Below are 15,173 nucleotides of genomic sequence, written 5' to 3'. Positions count from 1 at the left end.
GGATTTGAACCAGCACATTCTTGTGTGGTTTGTGAAGATTCACATGGTAACCAGCGGTGTGCATTGTTAGGTTTATCTGAATAAGCACCAGCCATGTGAGTTTTAACATGATTGCCCAGGGCAATGGAGAGAGAAGAGAGAAACCCAAAAGGATTGCACTCCTCTGTTTTTTGGAAAGTGCATTTGTTGGGGGGAGGGGACTGCAAGAGTCAGTGGCCAGGGGTTCTTTTCTTTTTCTTTTTCTTTTTTTTTTTTAAGCTGGTGTCCTGTTTCCCTCTAGGTCCTCATTTGTTCTGCTATCTGCCTCATCATCTACTTCTTCTTTTCATTGTTTACCTTCCTAATGAGGGAGGCGGGGTAGGCTGGGGGTTGATTGACAGCTACAAGCCCTTACAGTCTGGCCAGAGAGCAGTTGGCTTTGGTTTCAAAAGTGTTTTAAATGTTCGATTTGGTCCTGTTTTTATTAAATGAAACTGCTGCTCATCTTAAGGAAATTATTAGGCCAGCAAAGATAAGGAAATATATTAGTGGGGCCTAAAACCGTCATAAAACAGCCCCCACTCATGGAAAAAGCACTGCCCATTGGATTTTCCAACCTCTAACATGAGGTTTCAAAAAGAAATATGTAATTTTTTCCTTTGCAAAAAGTGCTTTAATTTGAAACCACCCAGCAAACGTCTCCAAAAGAAAACTGGCTGTGATGCGATCGAGAGCTGCAGTGTAATATTGCAGAGCAAATTTATTTTTTACTTCAAAGAAAAATGCTAATTAGCCGATTCACTACTTTTAAAGTTATTGTGAAGCATATGGCGCCCAGTGTGAGATACATCCAACTGCTAAAATAGAGCGAAGAGGAAATTAGCGAAGAATGGGCTGTTTGGGGTGAGAGTGGGGGTGGGGGAGGAGGGTAGGTTCTCTGGCAGATTCTCTAGTCCTTTCAAAATGATTTTATCGCCATCTCTGTTTCCCGCCTCCTCATTTACCCACACCCCCCTTCCCAACCGTTGGGCCAACCTCTTCGGGCCTCCAGCGCCCCTCCCCCACTTTGCCGGATTCAGGTGTGTGTCTCTCGCTGGCCATCGGCTCACACCTGGTCTCTAGCAGGTTCCAACCCTGCAGCAGCCATCTCCATCTGCAGGAAATATTTAGAAAGTAGGGATAAAGCCTTCTTCATGACGGCCAAATGCCCCAGAAAACACGAACTACTGGATCCAGTAACATGGTTTGCTGAGAGATGTAAGAAGACTGAAAAAGGCGGGAAGGGGAGGGGGCGGGGGCGAAGCATACCGAGGCCCTACCGAGGGTAACTAGCCTCCTGTGCTCTGCAGACTGGCAGAAGACGGAGGCCCAGAAGCGACGTGAGCAGCTCCTGCTGGATGAGCTGGTGGCCCTGGTAAACAAGCGCGACGCGCTCGTCAGGGACCTGGATGCGCAGGAGAAGCAGTGAGTGGGTCCGTGGGGTTAGGGTACAGGTGTGAGCACAAGGCCAAGAAGTTTGTGGAGAGTTCAGGTCTCCAGAGGGCCAGGGCAGCCTCCCGCTGACCTGGTGCTCTGCATTCCCGCTGAGCACCCAAATGTGTGGCTAGCTTACTCTGCCCTCTGGAAAGAAAAATAATTTTGTTTCCTGTTTGACATCCAGGGCCGAAGAAGAAGATGAGCATTTGGAGCGAACTCTGGAGCAAAACAAAGGCAAGATGGCCAAGAAAGAGGAGAAATGTGTTCTTCAGTAGCATCAGACCAGAATCTCTCCCAGCATTTTAGTCTTGAGTCTCTAGACCACAAACAGACTCTTCGATTTAAAACTTCTAACGTTTATTCGGCCGAATTGTACTTCTGTACCACCACCACCCCTCTCCTCCCTCTTTTCCAGATAATATACAGAACTCCAAAGTAGCTTTAAGGGTTTTTCAATGAGTTGATCATTTTTTGAAATCATGTGAAATAGATTTGCACAGAGACCTTGTGAGTGATTGGTATTGGAGGTTTTCAAGAAACTTTTAAAAAAAATCACTTCTTCCATTTTCCCTCAGATGGGAGGAAAATTTCAAAATTTCTGTTGTTGTTCTTGGTGGTGGTGGTGGTGGTGATAGCATAATGACAGTGGGAGGGGGGCAACAAAGGGATAAGAAAACGTTATGAATGATTTTTTCCAGTCCTGCCATATGTATCATTCTGTTACCTAAATCATAGTTAGATCATATTCAATCTACTTATTAAACTGTGTTCTATTTACCAGTGGGTTTTCTGCAGTTGTTTGCATTTCACTGTAAGGATAACAGGCTTCTCTGCGTTCCTTAGAGGGTCGCCCTTTAAGGTAGCCTGAGACAGGTCCTGTGGCTTGAAGGTGAGCTGTGAGGATGGGACTAACTGACCCTGCAGCAGTTTACAAAGACTGTTTTATCATCTGAGAATGCGCCACCTTTTTCTCTGGATAATTATTTATTACATCTTGCTTAGTTCCTATATTTTGATGGGTCTCAACATTGGCTCAAGAATGCTGTTAATATTTATTCTGTATTGATAAAAGTGTGTCTTGCCACTATGAGTAAATCTCCCAATTAATATTTTCTTCTCTAGCATAGCACTGTCATTTTTTTTGTGAAAATGGTTATGTTTATTTATTACAATACTGAGTCATATATAAATTTTCAATAAAAGCGGAAACTTTCTTACCTTAAACACTGTTGCCGTTTTTCTTGCAATGAAAACTTGAGCAGAAGTTTGTGTATCCATAAGACTTTTCATGTGAAAATGATCTTTTGGAAGGAAGGGCAGGGTACTGGACTGCATTTGGAGCTGAATAATTTCACAGGATCTTGGAGGAGCCCTACTGACACACACATGCAAATTGAAAAATAGTCATATTCTCAAAGAGTATAAACTATTACCTGTTTGGGGAAGGGTTATCTCTTAAAGATTTGAGGAAATGTTTGATTCCACACCACTGGGAAAAAAAAAAGTACTCTTAGGAGTTTTTCGCGTTACTACTTTGAATTGTCATAGTTGTGCAGTTTGCAATTCTGTAGAGAACTGGCTTCCGATAACGAGCAAGTCTGTGGGCACTGAAGTGAAAGGAAGAGGGTGTTTGGGGAAGGTGAGCTGGGGGTGGGGTGCGTGCAGGTATTCGAAATGCGGAAAGGGGGAATTTTAACAAGAATGTCTAGGCCCCAGATGAAACTGGCTGTTCTACAGTAGTTTCCATCACTCCTCTACCAGGGTGTCCAAACAAAGAAAGCTCGTTCAACAAGTCCTGAAACTTGGAGAAAACACTAGCTTTTACACTTCAGCCTAGATCTCTCGCTCGCTCTGTCTCTCACACACACACCCATTTCGTTCGAAAAGTTTGCTGCCACTTCTAATTGTCAGTCTTTCAAAGTGATAGAATTTTGCCACGGTAGAATATCTTCCTGACCAGAAAATAATTTTAAGTTACTGAAAACTTACTGGAACTAAATGAAATCGGCTATTTGCCCACCTTATTCGAGCAGGACAACAGAGAGCCAGCTGCTGCTGTGGGGAAAACTCAGAACCCACTTTAACCTCTGGGACGGAAATCGGCCGCCCCAAGCGGCCCGGGGCTTGAGCGAGCCACAGCGCCCACTCCCTCTGTAAGCTGGGTTCAAGGAACCTCTGAGGGGCCTCGCGGCAAGGCTGCCTTCCTCCGCCCCCGAGCCGCTCACGATCTGCCAGGTGACAAGCCTTTTAAGCCCCAGATTTGCTAGGGTGGTTGGGGGCCGCTCTGCGGCCCCTCACCTTGCCCCTCCTGCTTCAGTTCCCAGACCCGCAGGCTTTCGCTTCGGGCCACTCCGCGGCGCCCGAACGCCCCTCAGCGGCGGTGGAGTGCGGGCCCCTGGGACCCGCCGGGTCAGGCCCGCGGCAAGCGCGCCGCGTCCTGCTTTACTGCAAGGTGCCCGGGCGCCGGCTCCCTTGAGCGCGAGCGAACCCGGAGCGCCGAGGGATTGTGAACTTGAAAGCCTTCGTTGTGGGATCAAAGACTCTAGGTCGGGGGTCGCCGAGGTGCAGGAGCATTGGCGGTGACTGGTTCAGGCGCAGTCTCCTGGCCAGTGCAGAACTTTCGCCTCTGGCTAAAAACTCCGGGCTCGGGATTCAAACCCATGCCCTGTCTCAGGTGTCCTGCGGGAGTCCGGCCTCGCCTCCGGGTCAGCTGGATGCTGGATCCGAGTCTCAAAGTCCAGGTCCTTTGCCCCCTCCTGGTCCGTGAGCCTTAAACTAAGAGGCTTCCCCTCGTCCAGCGCGGTCCTCACTTTCCCCTCCCCGCGCCGCTGCGGTTTGCGGGAGCGGCCGCAGCTTCTGGCCCGGTGTCGCCCACCTGGGCTCTGCTTAGTAGCCGCCGCCTCAATCCTCTGCGCTGCGTTCAGGAAACTTTCATCTCAGTCTGGCTCTCTCCATTCACCTCCCTCTCCCCTCTCGTCTCTTTCTTGTCTTAATCCCGGGGTTTTACGAGCTGAGCATTAAGAAAATTTGCCCCAAATTTGGGATTAGATAAATACTGTCATGGGGGGGGGTCCGTGCTACTTGATACCTCCCGTCTTCCCCGAGACTGGAGGCAGCATCTGGAACCAAGAGCGCCGGACTCCCGCGCGGCGGGCCTTGGGGACCGCGCGGGCACATTCCAGCGCTCGTGGAGCCCCACCTCGTCTTGCTGGACCCAGGCTGGGTTTTGCGGCTGCCAGCAAAACAACCTGGAGGAGGCAGGAGTACGAAAGGTTGCAGGATCCCGCAGGACACGGCCCTGGCACGCGAGGGCCCATCCGAGCTCAGAGCGCGCAGGCCGGGCCTCTGGCAGCGCCAAGTTAAGGACGCGGACCACGCCAGCGGGCGCCCCGGGACGGCTGCATACTCTACCCCCGAAACTAGTGCGCCCCGGCCCGCGCCCTGTCCCAGAGCTGGGGGCAGGCGGGTATTGTTTCCTCCTTTAAACCGCAGCACGATCTCCGTGGCTCCAAGCCACGCGCGGCTGACCGTCCGCCTTGCGGGCTGCTCCAGGCGGGGGCCCTGGCGAGCCCAAGGTGTGTCCCGCCCGGGCCAGCGCTGCCTGCGCTCTCTCCTTCCTCTTAAACGTTCGCCTTCTCTCTCTCTCCCTCCTTCTCTCTCTTTCTCTCTCTCTCTCTCTTTCCTCTCGGTCTCATTTTTTCTTTCCTCTCGTTCTTTTATTCTGCTTTCTCTTTCTCTCCCGTTGTGAATGGGCCGCGGCGTCTTTGTTCTAGAGAGAAGCGCCCGTGTCGCTGACTTTTGTGAACCAGAGAAGGGTCTTGTAAAACCTCCTTTTCTCCTTCGTGGTCCCCCACTCCCACCCCGCCTTCCCTGCCCCTTTGATTAGATGTTCCCTTGTCGTCCAAAAAAAAAAAAAAAAAAAAAATGTAATTTCGTTGGTCTGGCGGCCACTTTCTTTGAACATTAGCTCGCTTTCAGCTCCAACTTCAATTAGAAGGAGTTGATTTTGAGAGATCAACAAAAGAACCGACCAAAGCCTTATTAAAGGTCCTAAGAAGATCTCCCGGTCCTTTGAGAAGCAGTTAAGGAAACAGTGTGCCCTCCATCATATTCTGTTACCGTATTTTATTCGGACTCCAAAGGAAAGTGTCGCTTGGGGGAAGGGGAAGCACTTTGATGAGTGGCGGCCGCGGCCCCCTTTCACTCAGCGGGCTCCCCCTTCCTTCTCCTCCTCACCCAGCGCCCCGGCAGCTCGCGGTGCCCGGCCCGGCCGGCCCGGAGCGCTCCCCGCCGCGGTGCGCCCGGCGGCTCCCCACCGCCCTCGCTGCTGTGCAAACTTTTCCCTCCGCCCGCCGGGGTGGGGGCGGGGGCAGATTAAGGGGAAGGGTAGGAATCCCTCGAAGGGGAGCCAAGTCGTGCCTTTCACCGAGAGGTGCCATTTAAAAGAATTGCCTTGCTCAGGGTTGGGCCGAAGGCACTTTTCTTAGGCTTTGAAAAGTCCACACAGGTAAACGTACTTGGCAAGTTTGTTCAACTGGGAAATGGGCTTCGCCAGTGCGAACAATCCGGGGAAATAGCCTCGGGGAGGCTCCCTCCTCAGCGTGTGGGAAAGAAACTGAGGGGCACGGGTCTGTGACCACGTTTTCCACCAGACTGACTCGGGTAGGTGGAGACGTGGAAGGAGAGACCGAGGAGTGTGAAAGAGTTTCCTGCCAAGCTCCTAGCCTGGGAAGTACGGTGCATGTGTGAGGCAAGGGGACCCCGGGTCCAGCGGTTCGGAGGACGCGTTCGGAACGTGCAGACGCCCTTGGCGGGACGGGCGCCCCTGCAGACGCCGAGGAGCGGCGGGCGGCGGCGCGCTGCCTGCGGGTGCTCTTCCCCGGCGCGGGAGTCCCGGGCCGCCGAGGGGGGATCTGCTCCCGCGCTCCGCACCGCAGCCTGCGCTGGCACGAGCCGCCCGCGTTGCCGGGCTGCAGGTGGGGCGCACAGCGAGGAGCCGCTGGGGCCCAAGGCGTCGCGAGACGGGCCGGGGCCGCCGCCTCTCCAGCCCGCCGCCCCCAGTCCTCGCGCCCAAATTCTGGCCGCGGAGCGGGTGGCGCGCGGCGGAGAAAAGGAACCGGTTACCCAGGACTTCGCCTCCTCTCCGCCACTCCCTCGGAAGCGCCGAGAGGGCGCGAGAAGGGCGGAGGCCCCCGGGCGGGCCGCGGGACCCACGGCCCTCTCCGCGGCGGGCACTCGGGCGCTCCGCTCGCCCTCCTCGTCTCGCCTCGCTCTGCGCGGAATTCGCCAGTGGAGCCCCGGAGTTAGCGCGCGACCCGGGCGGGGTGGGCGGGCGGCGATGGCGGGGTGTAGGGGCGGGGGAGGGCGGGGGTGCGCCGAGGTAACCCCCGGCTCGCGCAGCCATTGCCCGGCTCCCTGTCACTCAGCCCGTGCGGGGCCCCGGATTGGCGGCCTAGCCCCGTTACGCACTCGCCTCGCGTTCACATACCCGGGGAGGGCAGTAGAAAGGTGATCAATCTTCATCAGGCTACATTTCCAATCACCTAAACAACCGAGCAAGACAAGCCACTCCGACAAGGTAAATCGCTTGATTTATTTAGTTTGCAAAGTGACTCTGCAGGACTTCCCAGTCCCCGCCGCCCCCACGTTGCACCGGGAGTGCAGCGGCAACCGCGAGCCGCCTCCCAACTCTGCCCCCGAAACCCCCTCCCTCTTGGCGGCCCCTCGGCGCGGTCCCGGGCGAGGCAGTGTCCTGGGAGCGTGTGGGGCTTTGCAAACAAAGTGTCTGTGCAATAAAGTGAAACCTGAAGGGACACGCGCAAAGCTACTGGAAAAGAGAGAGATGGGAGGAAGGAAGTTGGGGAAAGAAAGAAACCCGGGGCTTCTAGCTCAGCCGCCGGGGTAATTCCTGTGCCGCTCTGTTTTCCAGGTTGGCTACCCGGCTGGTCTCTGAGGGCGCGAGGTAGATGGTGCGCGGCCCCGACAGCTGAGGGCAGGTAAGGAGAAAGCCGTGGGGCCGCCCGCGACTCCGGAGCGTGTTGGTTACTCTTGCCTCCTCCTACTCAAACCGATCCCGGCTTCGACGGACCCGGGCAGGTGGGCGGGGCCGGGGGGGAGAGGCCTGGCTCCCCTTCTCGAGCGCGGAGGACCCCAGACCGCTGCTGCGGCCCTGCGCCCCCTCCCCCGCCTCCTCCGAAGTAACCGAGCTGCAGCGCTAAGTTTGGAGAAAGTCTTTGGAAACTAGCGCCGCAACCCAGCAGAACCGCCGTGGCTTCAGTCCCATATTCCTCCCACCGAAGAGACGGCGAGCCCCGACTGTTCAGCTTTTCCTCCCCTTCCTTGGAAGCTGGGATTCCTTGTCCCTGGCCCTGGGCCCTAGAAGAAGGGAGTGGGGTGGGGGTTGGGATGGGAGCTACTTTAGCTCCGACTCCCCTCCCTGAATTCCCTAATCGGGGCTCCTGGCCTCCTTTACAGAATTCTCGAAAAGCAAAGTGTAGCGCTAAGGCCCTTCGGTCCCGTCTCACTACCCAGCTCCCTTTCTTGACCTCTGAGAGTAGTGCCCCGGTTCTGAGCAGCGGTGGAAACGGGGTTTCGACCTTCCAGCTCGGGTCCGCGTGGGCTTTGCCGCTGAGGCCTAGTTTTCTGTTCTCGATTGGGTTCTGGGGCCGCGGGTTCAGCTAATAGGATAGTAGGAAGCACACGCGGCCGGCCATACTAAGGCTTCCCAAATCCCCGAGACCCTTTAGGGCTCCAGGCTGGTCACTCTTCGTCCCCTAATGGGATCCGGTTGTGCACAAACCCGATTGGGTAGAAAGGAGGCCTGCCTTGTGCGAGCAGAGAAGGGCAGGTGGCCGAGAATGAGGCACTTCAGACCTCGGGCGGTGTCTTGGAACTGCCACTTTTACTATGGTCCCTTTGGTTTTCTTTGGCCACCTCTGGGGGCTGGGCCGTGACCGCGGAGAGGTGCGGCGGGATCCCGGGTAAGCCGTGTCTCAGCGGCTGGGCACTGAAAGGTTATCCAGGATAGTGATACGGACTCTGGGGCAGGGGAGCTGCCATGGAGCTCTTTGAAGGAACCAAGTGGACGGTGCTTCCCGAGAGGCCGGGTGCAGTCACCACTCCTCATTGCCTCATTTTAGCCCGCTGTAGTGTCTACCTTCTATGTCCCGTTTTCAAAAACATTTGAAACAAAACTAAACAACCCCTTACACTTTCGATCTCTGCGGCCTGAGGTCTGGGCGCCAAGTGAACACTTGCTTGTGCAATATGAAGCCGCTGGACTTAAAGTTTTGCCTAGATATAAGCTTTCGCACATTCTGTGGTTCTGGCTCTGACCTCCCCAACCTGGCCATGCTTTTAACTACTCTCCTCACTCCTGACAAATGTCTTTGGCCCATGCCAGCCCCCCCAAAGAGGCAGTGATTATCCAGAAAGTTTACTTTTAAGATAAGCTGTGGTCACTTAGCTGAGACCTTGTGGAGCCGAGTTGACAGTCCTGTGCAACTGTGTAGCCTGCGTCCTCCACCCACCCAGGGGCTTCTTGCCTGGGACACAACCTAGAAGCCGAAGTGGTACTGAGTGATGTTTTTCTTGTGTATCTCCTGTCTCCATAGGCCAGGCCCCCAGAAGCAACAGCTTGAAGGACTCCGAGGTGGGAGCCCTGTACTGCTCCTGCCCCCTGGATCCGTCGGGGTGCCTCCACCCGGCTGTTAGCATGATGTCTTACCTCAAACAACCCCCATATGGCATGAATGGTCTGGGCCTGGCTGGGCCCACTATGGATCTCCTGCATCCCTCCGTGGGCTATCCCGGTGAGCACTGGCCCTTCCAACCCTGCCGCAGACCGAACACTGGGAACCCCCAGCCTCTCAGATTTGAACCCACCTGATCACCAAATAGGCCCAAATTTGGATACCAATCTCCTTATACAACGTAGGGCCTGCTGCAGGGACACGGGCACAGTTGCAGGTCTGTGAGGTGGTCAGGGCTTTTGAAAGCTACAGTGTGTGCCTTCTGGGTCTGTCCGCACCAGCAGCTTGTTTCCTGTCCCATCTCCTTCATAGAGCCATTTGTCTTCGACTTCGTTTCCCACAGGTGACCACTGGTTCTCATGAATCTGGTCTCCCCACCCTAACACTGAATAAAGAATCTGGACACTTACTAGGCCCTGACATAAGAGAGCCAGGCTTCCCTTATTCCAAGTGGCTGGCTACACTGAGAAGAAAGATTCTTCCTCCCTAATTCTATAGTCCTCTAGACTGGTGACCTAAACCAACTTTTGCAGTGGTGTAGTAGACAACTTCAGCTGAACTCTCGGTTCTTGTATCTCCCTCTCCTTTACCCCTATTTATTTCCTGAGGAAGAGGTGTTTCCAGGTGGTGTTTCCGTGGACCTCCTCCTTGCTCTTTATGTCCTAGCCAGGGAGCGTGTGTGTCGGTGTGGGGAGATGTAAGGGAAAGAAATTATGTGGTGTCTTTTCCTTTTTAACCCCTGAGAGGCTGGGAGGAGGGTCGCTCTGGTGTTTTGTAGACACAGGTCCTAGTCAAATGCAGGCACTTTCTCCCACCTGTGGCCAATCGCTCGGCTCCCAAGGGAGTTCCTTTTGCTCAGAACTTGGTGGTTTTTTTTTTTTTTTTTTTTTCACTCGGCCGGGTTCGGGACTGCCGGGGGACCTGTCCAAGGCCTCTAGTACCAGTTGGCTTAGCCACCGCTGACCAGAAGCGCCCCTCGCATGTCCCTGCAGCTACCCCGCGGAAGCAGCGGAGGGAGCGCACCACCTTCACTCGCTCACAATTGGACGTGCTCGAGGCGCTCTTCGCCAAGACTCGCTACCCTGACATCTTCATGCGCGAGGAGGTTGCGCTGAAAATCAACCTGCCCGAGTCCAGAGTCCAGGTACGCGCTTCAGGGATTCTAGGGTCAGAGTAGGCACGGTGGGGTCAGGCAGGCAGGTACGTCTGGGAAAGGTGGTCTGGTGTGAGGGAGGGCGGGCTTACAGACTAGACTGGGCAGCCCCTCTCGGACTCCCCCTAGTGCTGGGCGTCAGCCAAGAAAACGGCAAAATTAAAGGAAATGATTTAGAGCCCTGGATTCCAGGGTGAGATTTCGTTGGGCTTTTTGGCTCCAGGCAGGGAACCAAATGGAATGGTCAGTCATAAAGTTCCCACTCCTCTTAGAGGGCCTGGCACAAGCATTGGATTCCTAATCTTTTCCTGGCACATGGCATTGGATTCCTGATCTCTTCCTAGCACATGGCATTGGATTCCTGGGTTCCTTGTTCCCAGGGAGGTCTTTAGTATTAAAATCATTTTTTAAGATTTTGGGAGGAGAGTTATGCTATCAAAGGTAAAGTGCCGCGAGGATCCAAAACTCTCCCGAAGGCCTGAATTCTGCCTCTGTCCTTGCCTTATGTTCGAGGATCCTGGAGGGACAAGAGTGGAAACTGGCCGGAGCCCCATGCTCTGCCTGGGAGGACGCTGTACGGAAGGAGTAGGTCTGATCAGACACTTTTTGTGTCAGGAGCGGGCGCCGTGTGCAAAACTTAGCTGTCGGCCTTGGTATTTATGTTTTTAAGATGAAATAGTTCCAAAAACACAGTTCGGATTCTAACTCAGAACTCTCCTTAAAGGTCTTTTGTCTTGCCTTCTTTCCCCGAAGGCTCGAGAAAAGGTCAGGAATCCAGTGCCATGTGCCAGGTCCTCTAAGAGGAGTGGGAACTTTATAACTGACCATTCCATTTGGTTCCCTGCCTGGAGCCAAAAAGCCCAAACGAAATCTCACCCAGGCTTCCTTGCGGAGAAGCCCGTCCTGCTTCTGTTTAGCCTCCAGCGTTACTCCTGCTCCCAACCTAACTTTCTCGCCCATCCCGCGTGGACCTCCAGGAGCCAGCTCAGTGGAAGTGCCTGGGCCCCAGATCCACACTTGGTGGCTGCCGCTCGTTCCGTGCTCTGTACCTCTTCTCATTTTCCCGAGTTCTGTTCATACAAAACAGGCCCTCCAAAGAGACCCTGGACTATAGGGAAACAGTTGAGAGACGGCTGAACTGGCTGGACAGATGCAAACGTTCCGCCCTCCCTCCGGCGGAGTTGCGCTAGGGGTGGGGAGGTGCGCATCCCCGCTCCGGAGCGGGCTGAGGAGGGGCTTTGCGCAGACAGATGGGGGAGGGTGCAGGAGCTGGGAAAGGACTGTGGGGGAGGGGCAGCGTCTGGCGGGCCTGAGCCGGGGAGGGGCGGGGGCTTGGTCGGCGAGGGGAGCCTGGGCTGGGAGTGGGTCCGAGGGGCGGAGGAGCAGTAACTCCACTCTGCACGCTGACCTGCCCTCCCTGCCCGGCCCGATGCAGGTCTGGTTCAAGAACCGCCGCGCCAAGTGCCGGCAGCAGCAGCAGAGTGGGAGCGGAACTAAGAGCCGCCCCGTCAAGAAGAAGTCGTCTCCAGTGCGGGAGAGCTCCGGCTCCGAGAGCAGCGGCCAGTTCACTCCGCCCGCCGTTTCCAGCTCGGCCTCGTCCTCTAGTTCGGCCTCCAGCGCCTCTGCCATCCCGGCGGCCGCTGCGGGCCTAGGCGGGAACCCTGCGGTGGCTGCAGCGCCGTCGCTGAGCACGCCCGCGGCCTCGTCCATCTGGAGCCCGGCCTCCATCTCGCCGGGCTCAGCGCCGGCGTCCGTGTCTGTGCCCGAGCCGCTGGCTGCGCCGAGCAACACCTCCTGTATGCAGCGCACGGTAGCCGCAGGGGCCGCCACAGCGGCAGCCTCCTATCCCATGTCCTATGGCCAGGGTGGCAGTTATGGCCAGGGCTACCCAGCGCCCTCCTCTTCCTACTTTGGCGGTGTGGACTGCAGCTCCTACCTAGCGCCCATGCACTCGCATCACCACCCGCACCAGCTCAGCCCCATGGCACCCTCCTCCATGGCAGGCCACCATCATCACCACCCGCATGCACATCATCCGTTGAGCCAGTCCTCAGGCCACCACCACCACCATCACCACCACCACCACCACCAAGGCTACGGGGGCTCAGGGCTTGCCTTCAACTCTGCCGACTGCTTGGATTACAAGGAGCCCGGCGCTGCTGCTGCTTCTTCGGCCTGGAAACTCAACTTCAATTCACCCGACTGTCTGGACTATAAGGACCAAGCCTCTTGGCGGTTCCAGGTCTTGTGAGCCCAGGAGAGAGAGGGAAAGAAGCAAACAAAAACAAAAAACACAACTACCTGCGCCCTTGGTGGTCCCCATCCTGTTGTTGCTGCTGCACCGCCCGCCTTTGCCTCGGCTTCTCCAAAACTGAATTTTCACACCCCCAAAAGATGCCCATTGCCTGCACTGCCGCTCCTCCTCCCCCTTTGTGCCACTTGTTTGGGGGGATGTGTAAACCCGCCTACCCGGTGAACAGGGGACCGGTGCTTCAGCTCACCCACAGGTTCTCTGCGGGATAGCTCGTGCTCTCCCTCTCAACCCCCATCGAACTAAGTTACTCCCTCATCTTTCTGGACAGCTCTTATGCACTTGCAGCCTTCGGAGGCTTTTCGCTCTGATCTACTGCTTGAGCCCAACACTATTATTTATTCTTTCTGGACACTGAAGTCACTAACTGGCGTGTATCTGCCCATTGGAGTGCGCCCACACACTACTCCAAATCAAAACAACCACTTAAGTGTTTCTCCCGCACAGACTGTCGCCCCTTCGGCTGCCCTCGATTCTGCTCCGCGCCTGCAAGCCAGAGCTTCCCAGGTTTCCTCCTGCCCAGCGGGGTGCGTGGGGCCAGGCCCGCAAGAAGAGCGCTCCTGCAGCCTCAAGCACAGAGCCGTGTCCCCGCCCTACGCTGGACTAGTTCAAGCTTCCGCCTCGGCGGGAATGCTGTACATAGTCGGTCCGTTCCAGGGACCACTTAAACTTTTTAGTTGCTGTTGGTTGAACTGAGCATATCTCGTTTTAGCGCCCAGGAAACAGAACTTTAAGATATATACAGCACATATATATATATACATATATATAAAAACAAAAGCAAAACATATTTTCCCTCTGTTCCCCTTCCTGTCTTCCTCAAGCGATGGCGCTTTTATTTTCCAGTTGTTACAAAGCTGTTCTGCTCTCTTCACATCTCCCTCTGTGTATTTATTAGAGAACCGCTTGGTTCCAGGAAGCTGAGCGCAGAGGACACGGGAGTGTGAAGGAAACAGCCAGGTCAGGATACAGGGTTCGGGGGCCAGACTGGGGTGGGGCACAGGACTGAGCCCTTTGCCTGGTCTAAGCACAGGGTCGCAGTTCCGGTTTAGAGACCAAAAAACAAAAACAAAAACGACAAAAGAACCCAGCCCAACAACAACAAAAAACCACAAAAAAGAACCAAACCAAACAAAAAGGTTTTAAAAAATGGCATTCTGGAAAAACAAACTCAGGCCCCAAACCCCAGTTCCAATTGCTCTGTTTTACACATCCCTGTTTTGTCTAGTGAGTTTTTAGTGCACCTTCATCCTCCGAAATCTGGAAAGCCTGCGAGCCTATGTATCAATTTCGGTTTTGGCCGCTTTGTCCAGTAGGTGGGAAAGTAATTTGTAAATTTGATTTGTCCAATGTGAAGATCACAAATTACTTGTTGAAATGTAAGGCCGTCCCCCTCCTCCTCTTTATCTACATTATTTCCCAAAATAAATGCAAATTAATGAAAGGCTTGCCAGTGTTGCTTTTGATTCCAGCCTTAGGTCCCAATCTTAGGGCGCTAAAAGCGAGGGGAAGTGCGTTAATAACCTGCATGTTCACGACCTGAGTGAAGCTGGAAGCAAAGAATGGGGTGGGGAGATGCGGCAAGAGGAACCCCCAAGAACGCTGTTTTAGGGAGCATCTACCTCCCACCCGCTCCCGGCCCCTGGGTCAGCCTGGCCTCCCCTGCCCCCGGTATTTTGACCCTGCATCCCCCTCCCCATCCGGGACAGAGACAGGTGTCAGGACTCAATTCCCGAAGCAGTTCCTTTCTCTTCAGAGGCAGGATCCTGGCACTGATTTCTTCACCCTAATTGCCAGCACCAGAAAGAAGAGGGGGAGGGGAAGAGGGTCGGGAGGCGGGAAAGGGTAGCTCTGTACTGCTCTCAGAGCTGAGCCAAAAAGGAAAAAAAAAGGGCAAAACGGGGCGGGGTGGGGGGAGCAATCTGTGTCCTGCATATTGGCAGCACACGACCTTTCTTGCTGAGCAGTCCCGAATGGCTTCACCGTGACTGGGGAATTCTAGTCATTCCTACCACGTGCTAAAATGTCCCTCAAAACCTCTGTCCGCGCCAGAAGTAGTCAAATTATCTTTGTTCATATTGTACAGTTCCTTTGAAACATACAAATATTAACCCTGGAAAAGTCGACCGGGAGAAAAGAGCGGGTTACAGCGGGAGGTCGGCAAGGACAGTTTCGCCGCCTCCTGTGGGAAGACACAGGTGGCGACGCGGTGTCCCCCAAACCCGGCGCCTGGAACTGTCCAGACTGTTCGGCCTGACAGCGTCTGGTCTGAGGTCGGGAAGCCGCTCAGCTTGTCCACAGGCGGGAAGGAAATAAGGAAACAACGAAAAGTTTCCCGCGAAGTGACCTACACCCGCCACTCTTTTCACGCCGCGTGAGCGCTGAGAACCCACGGCGAGGCCGGGTCCCGAGGACGACCCCGCCCCGGGCCCTCGCGCACAGCGGGGTCGCGGGGCCGCAGCCCTGGCCGCAGAAAGCCTGCTCGCGGCGTCCTCCGGACTGG

General features: G+C 55.1%; 3 protein-coding genes across 9 annotated transcripts in view; 2 read left to right on the top strand and 1 right to left on the bottom strand.

Moving 5' to 3' along the window:
• Ehbp1 (EH domain binding protein 1) overlaps positions 1-2,679 on the top strand; it is a 348,572-nt gene extending 345,893 nt beyond the window's left edge. For all 6 annotated transcript variants that reach the window (XM_005385727.1, XM_005385724.1, XM_013514692.1 and 3 more), the window contains 2 exons: positions 1,329-1,443; positions 1,640-2,679. In XM_005385727.1, the coding sequence (XP_005385784.1) occupies positions 1,329-1,443; positions 1,640-1,730 (206 nt within the window). In that variant the 3' untranslated portion in view covers positions 1,731-2,679. The remainder of the gene's footprint in view (positions 1-1,328; positions 1,444-1,639) is intronic.
• LOC106148573 (translation initiation factor IF-2-like) lies at positions 715-8,807 on the bottom strand. The gene is made up of 7 exons (XM_013514592.1): positions 8,665-8,807; positions 8,329-8,461; positions 7,524-8,132; positions 7,079-7,240; positions 5,575-6,870; positions 2,674-2,827; positions 715-1,132 (listed from the first exon to the last, which is right to left on the bottom strand). Exons 1-5 carry the CDS (start codon positions 8,805-8,807, stop codon positions 6,052-6,054), a joined length of 1,866 nt encoding a protein of 621 aa, XP_013370046.1. The 3' UTR covers positions 715-1,132; positions 2,674-2,827; positions 5,575-6,051.
• Otx1 (orthodenticle homeobox 1) lies at positions 6,884-14,114 on the top strand. Of its 2 annotated transcripts, XM_005385723.2 has the most exons (5): positions 6,884-7,033; positions 7,385-7,451; positions 9,069-9,266; positions 10,199-10,350; positions 11,795-14,114. In XM_005385723.2, the coding sequence occupies exons 3-5, from the start codon at positions 9,170-9,172 to the stop codon at positions 12,608-12,610; spliced, it is 1,065 nt and encodes a 354-aa protein (XP_005385780.1). In that variant the 5' UTR covers positions 6,884-7,033; positions 7,385-7,451; positions 9,069-9,169; the 3' UTR covers positions 12,611-14,114. The 2 variants fall into 2 exon arrangements, with proteins under 2 accessions (XP_005385780.1, XP_013370199.1); XM_013514745.1 differs by lacking the exons at positions 6,884-7,033; positions 7,385-7,451 and having other exon boundaries at positions 7,458-9,266.
• The last annotated feature ends 1,059 nt before the right edge of the window (positions 14,115-15,173 follow it).

This window comes from Chinchilla lanigera, unplaced genomic scaffold, assembly GCF_000276665.1.
Source record: "Chinchilla lanigera isolate Chin_1 unplaced genomic scaffold, ChiLan1.0 scaffold00023, whole genome shotgun sequence".
In the NCBI taxonomy this organism is placed as follows: Eukaryota; Metazoa; Chordata; class Mammalia; order Rodentia; family Chinchillidae; genus Chinchilla; species Chinchilla lanigera.
The sequence above is the reverse complement of the archived record's forward strand: the minus strand, read 5'-3'. Positions and strand labels throughout refer to the sequence as shown.

What these genes read in the sequence shown, in the direction of transcription:
- LOC106148573 (XM_013514592.1), bottom strand. Translation starts at nt 8,807, where the DNA reads ATGGCCAGGTTGGGGAGGTCAGAGCCAGAACCACAGAATGTGCGAAAG. An exon ending in AGGCCGCAGAGATCGAAAGT is followed by an intron (nt 8,462 to 8,664) that starts GTAAGGGGTTGT and finishes ATAACCTTTCAG; the next exon opens with TGCCCAGCCGCTGAGACACG. An exon ending in GTCCGTCGAAGCCGGGATCG is followed by an intron (nt 7,241 to 7,523) that starts GTTTGAGTAGGA and finishes TTTATTGCACAG; the next exon opens with ACACTTTGTTTGCAAAGCCC.
- Otx1 (XM_005385723.2), top strand. Translation starts at nt 9,170, where the DNA reads ATGATGTCTTACCTCAAACAACCCCCATATGGCATGAATGGTCTGGGC. An exon ending in TCCCTCCGTGGGCTATCCCG is followed by an intron (nt 9,267 to 10,198) that starts GTGAGCACTGGC and finishes ATGTCCCTGCAG; the next exon opens with CTACCCCGCGGAAGCAGCGG. An exon ending in TGCCCGAGTCCAGAGTCCAG is followed by an intron (nt 10,351 to 11,794) that starts GTACGCGCTTCA and finishes GGCCCGATGCAG; the next exon opens with GTCTGGTTCAAGAACCGCCG.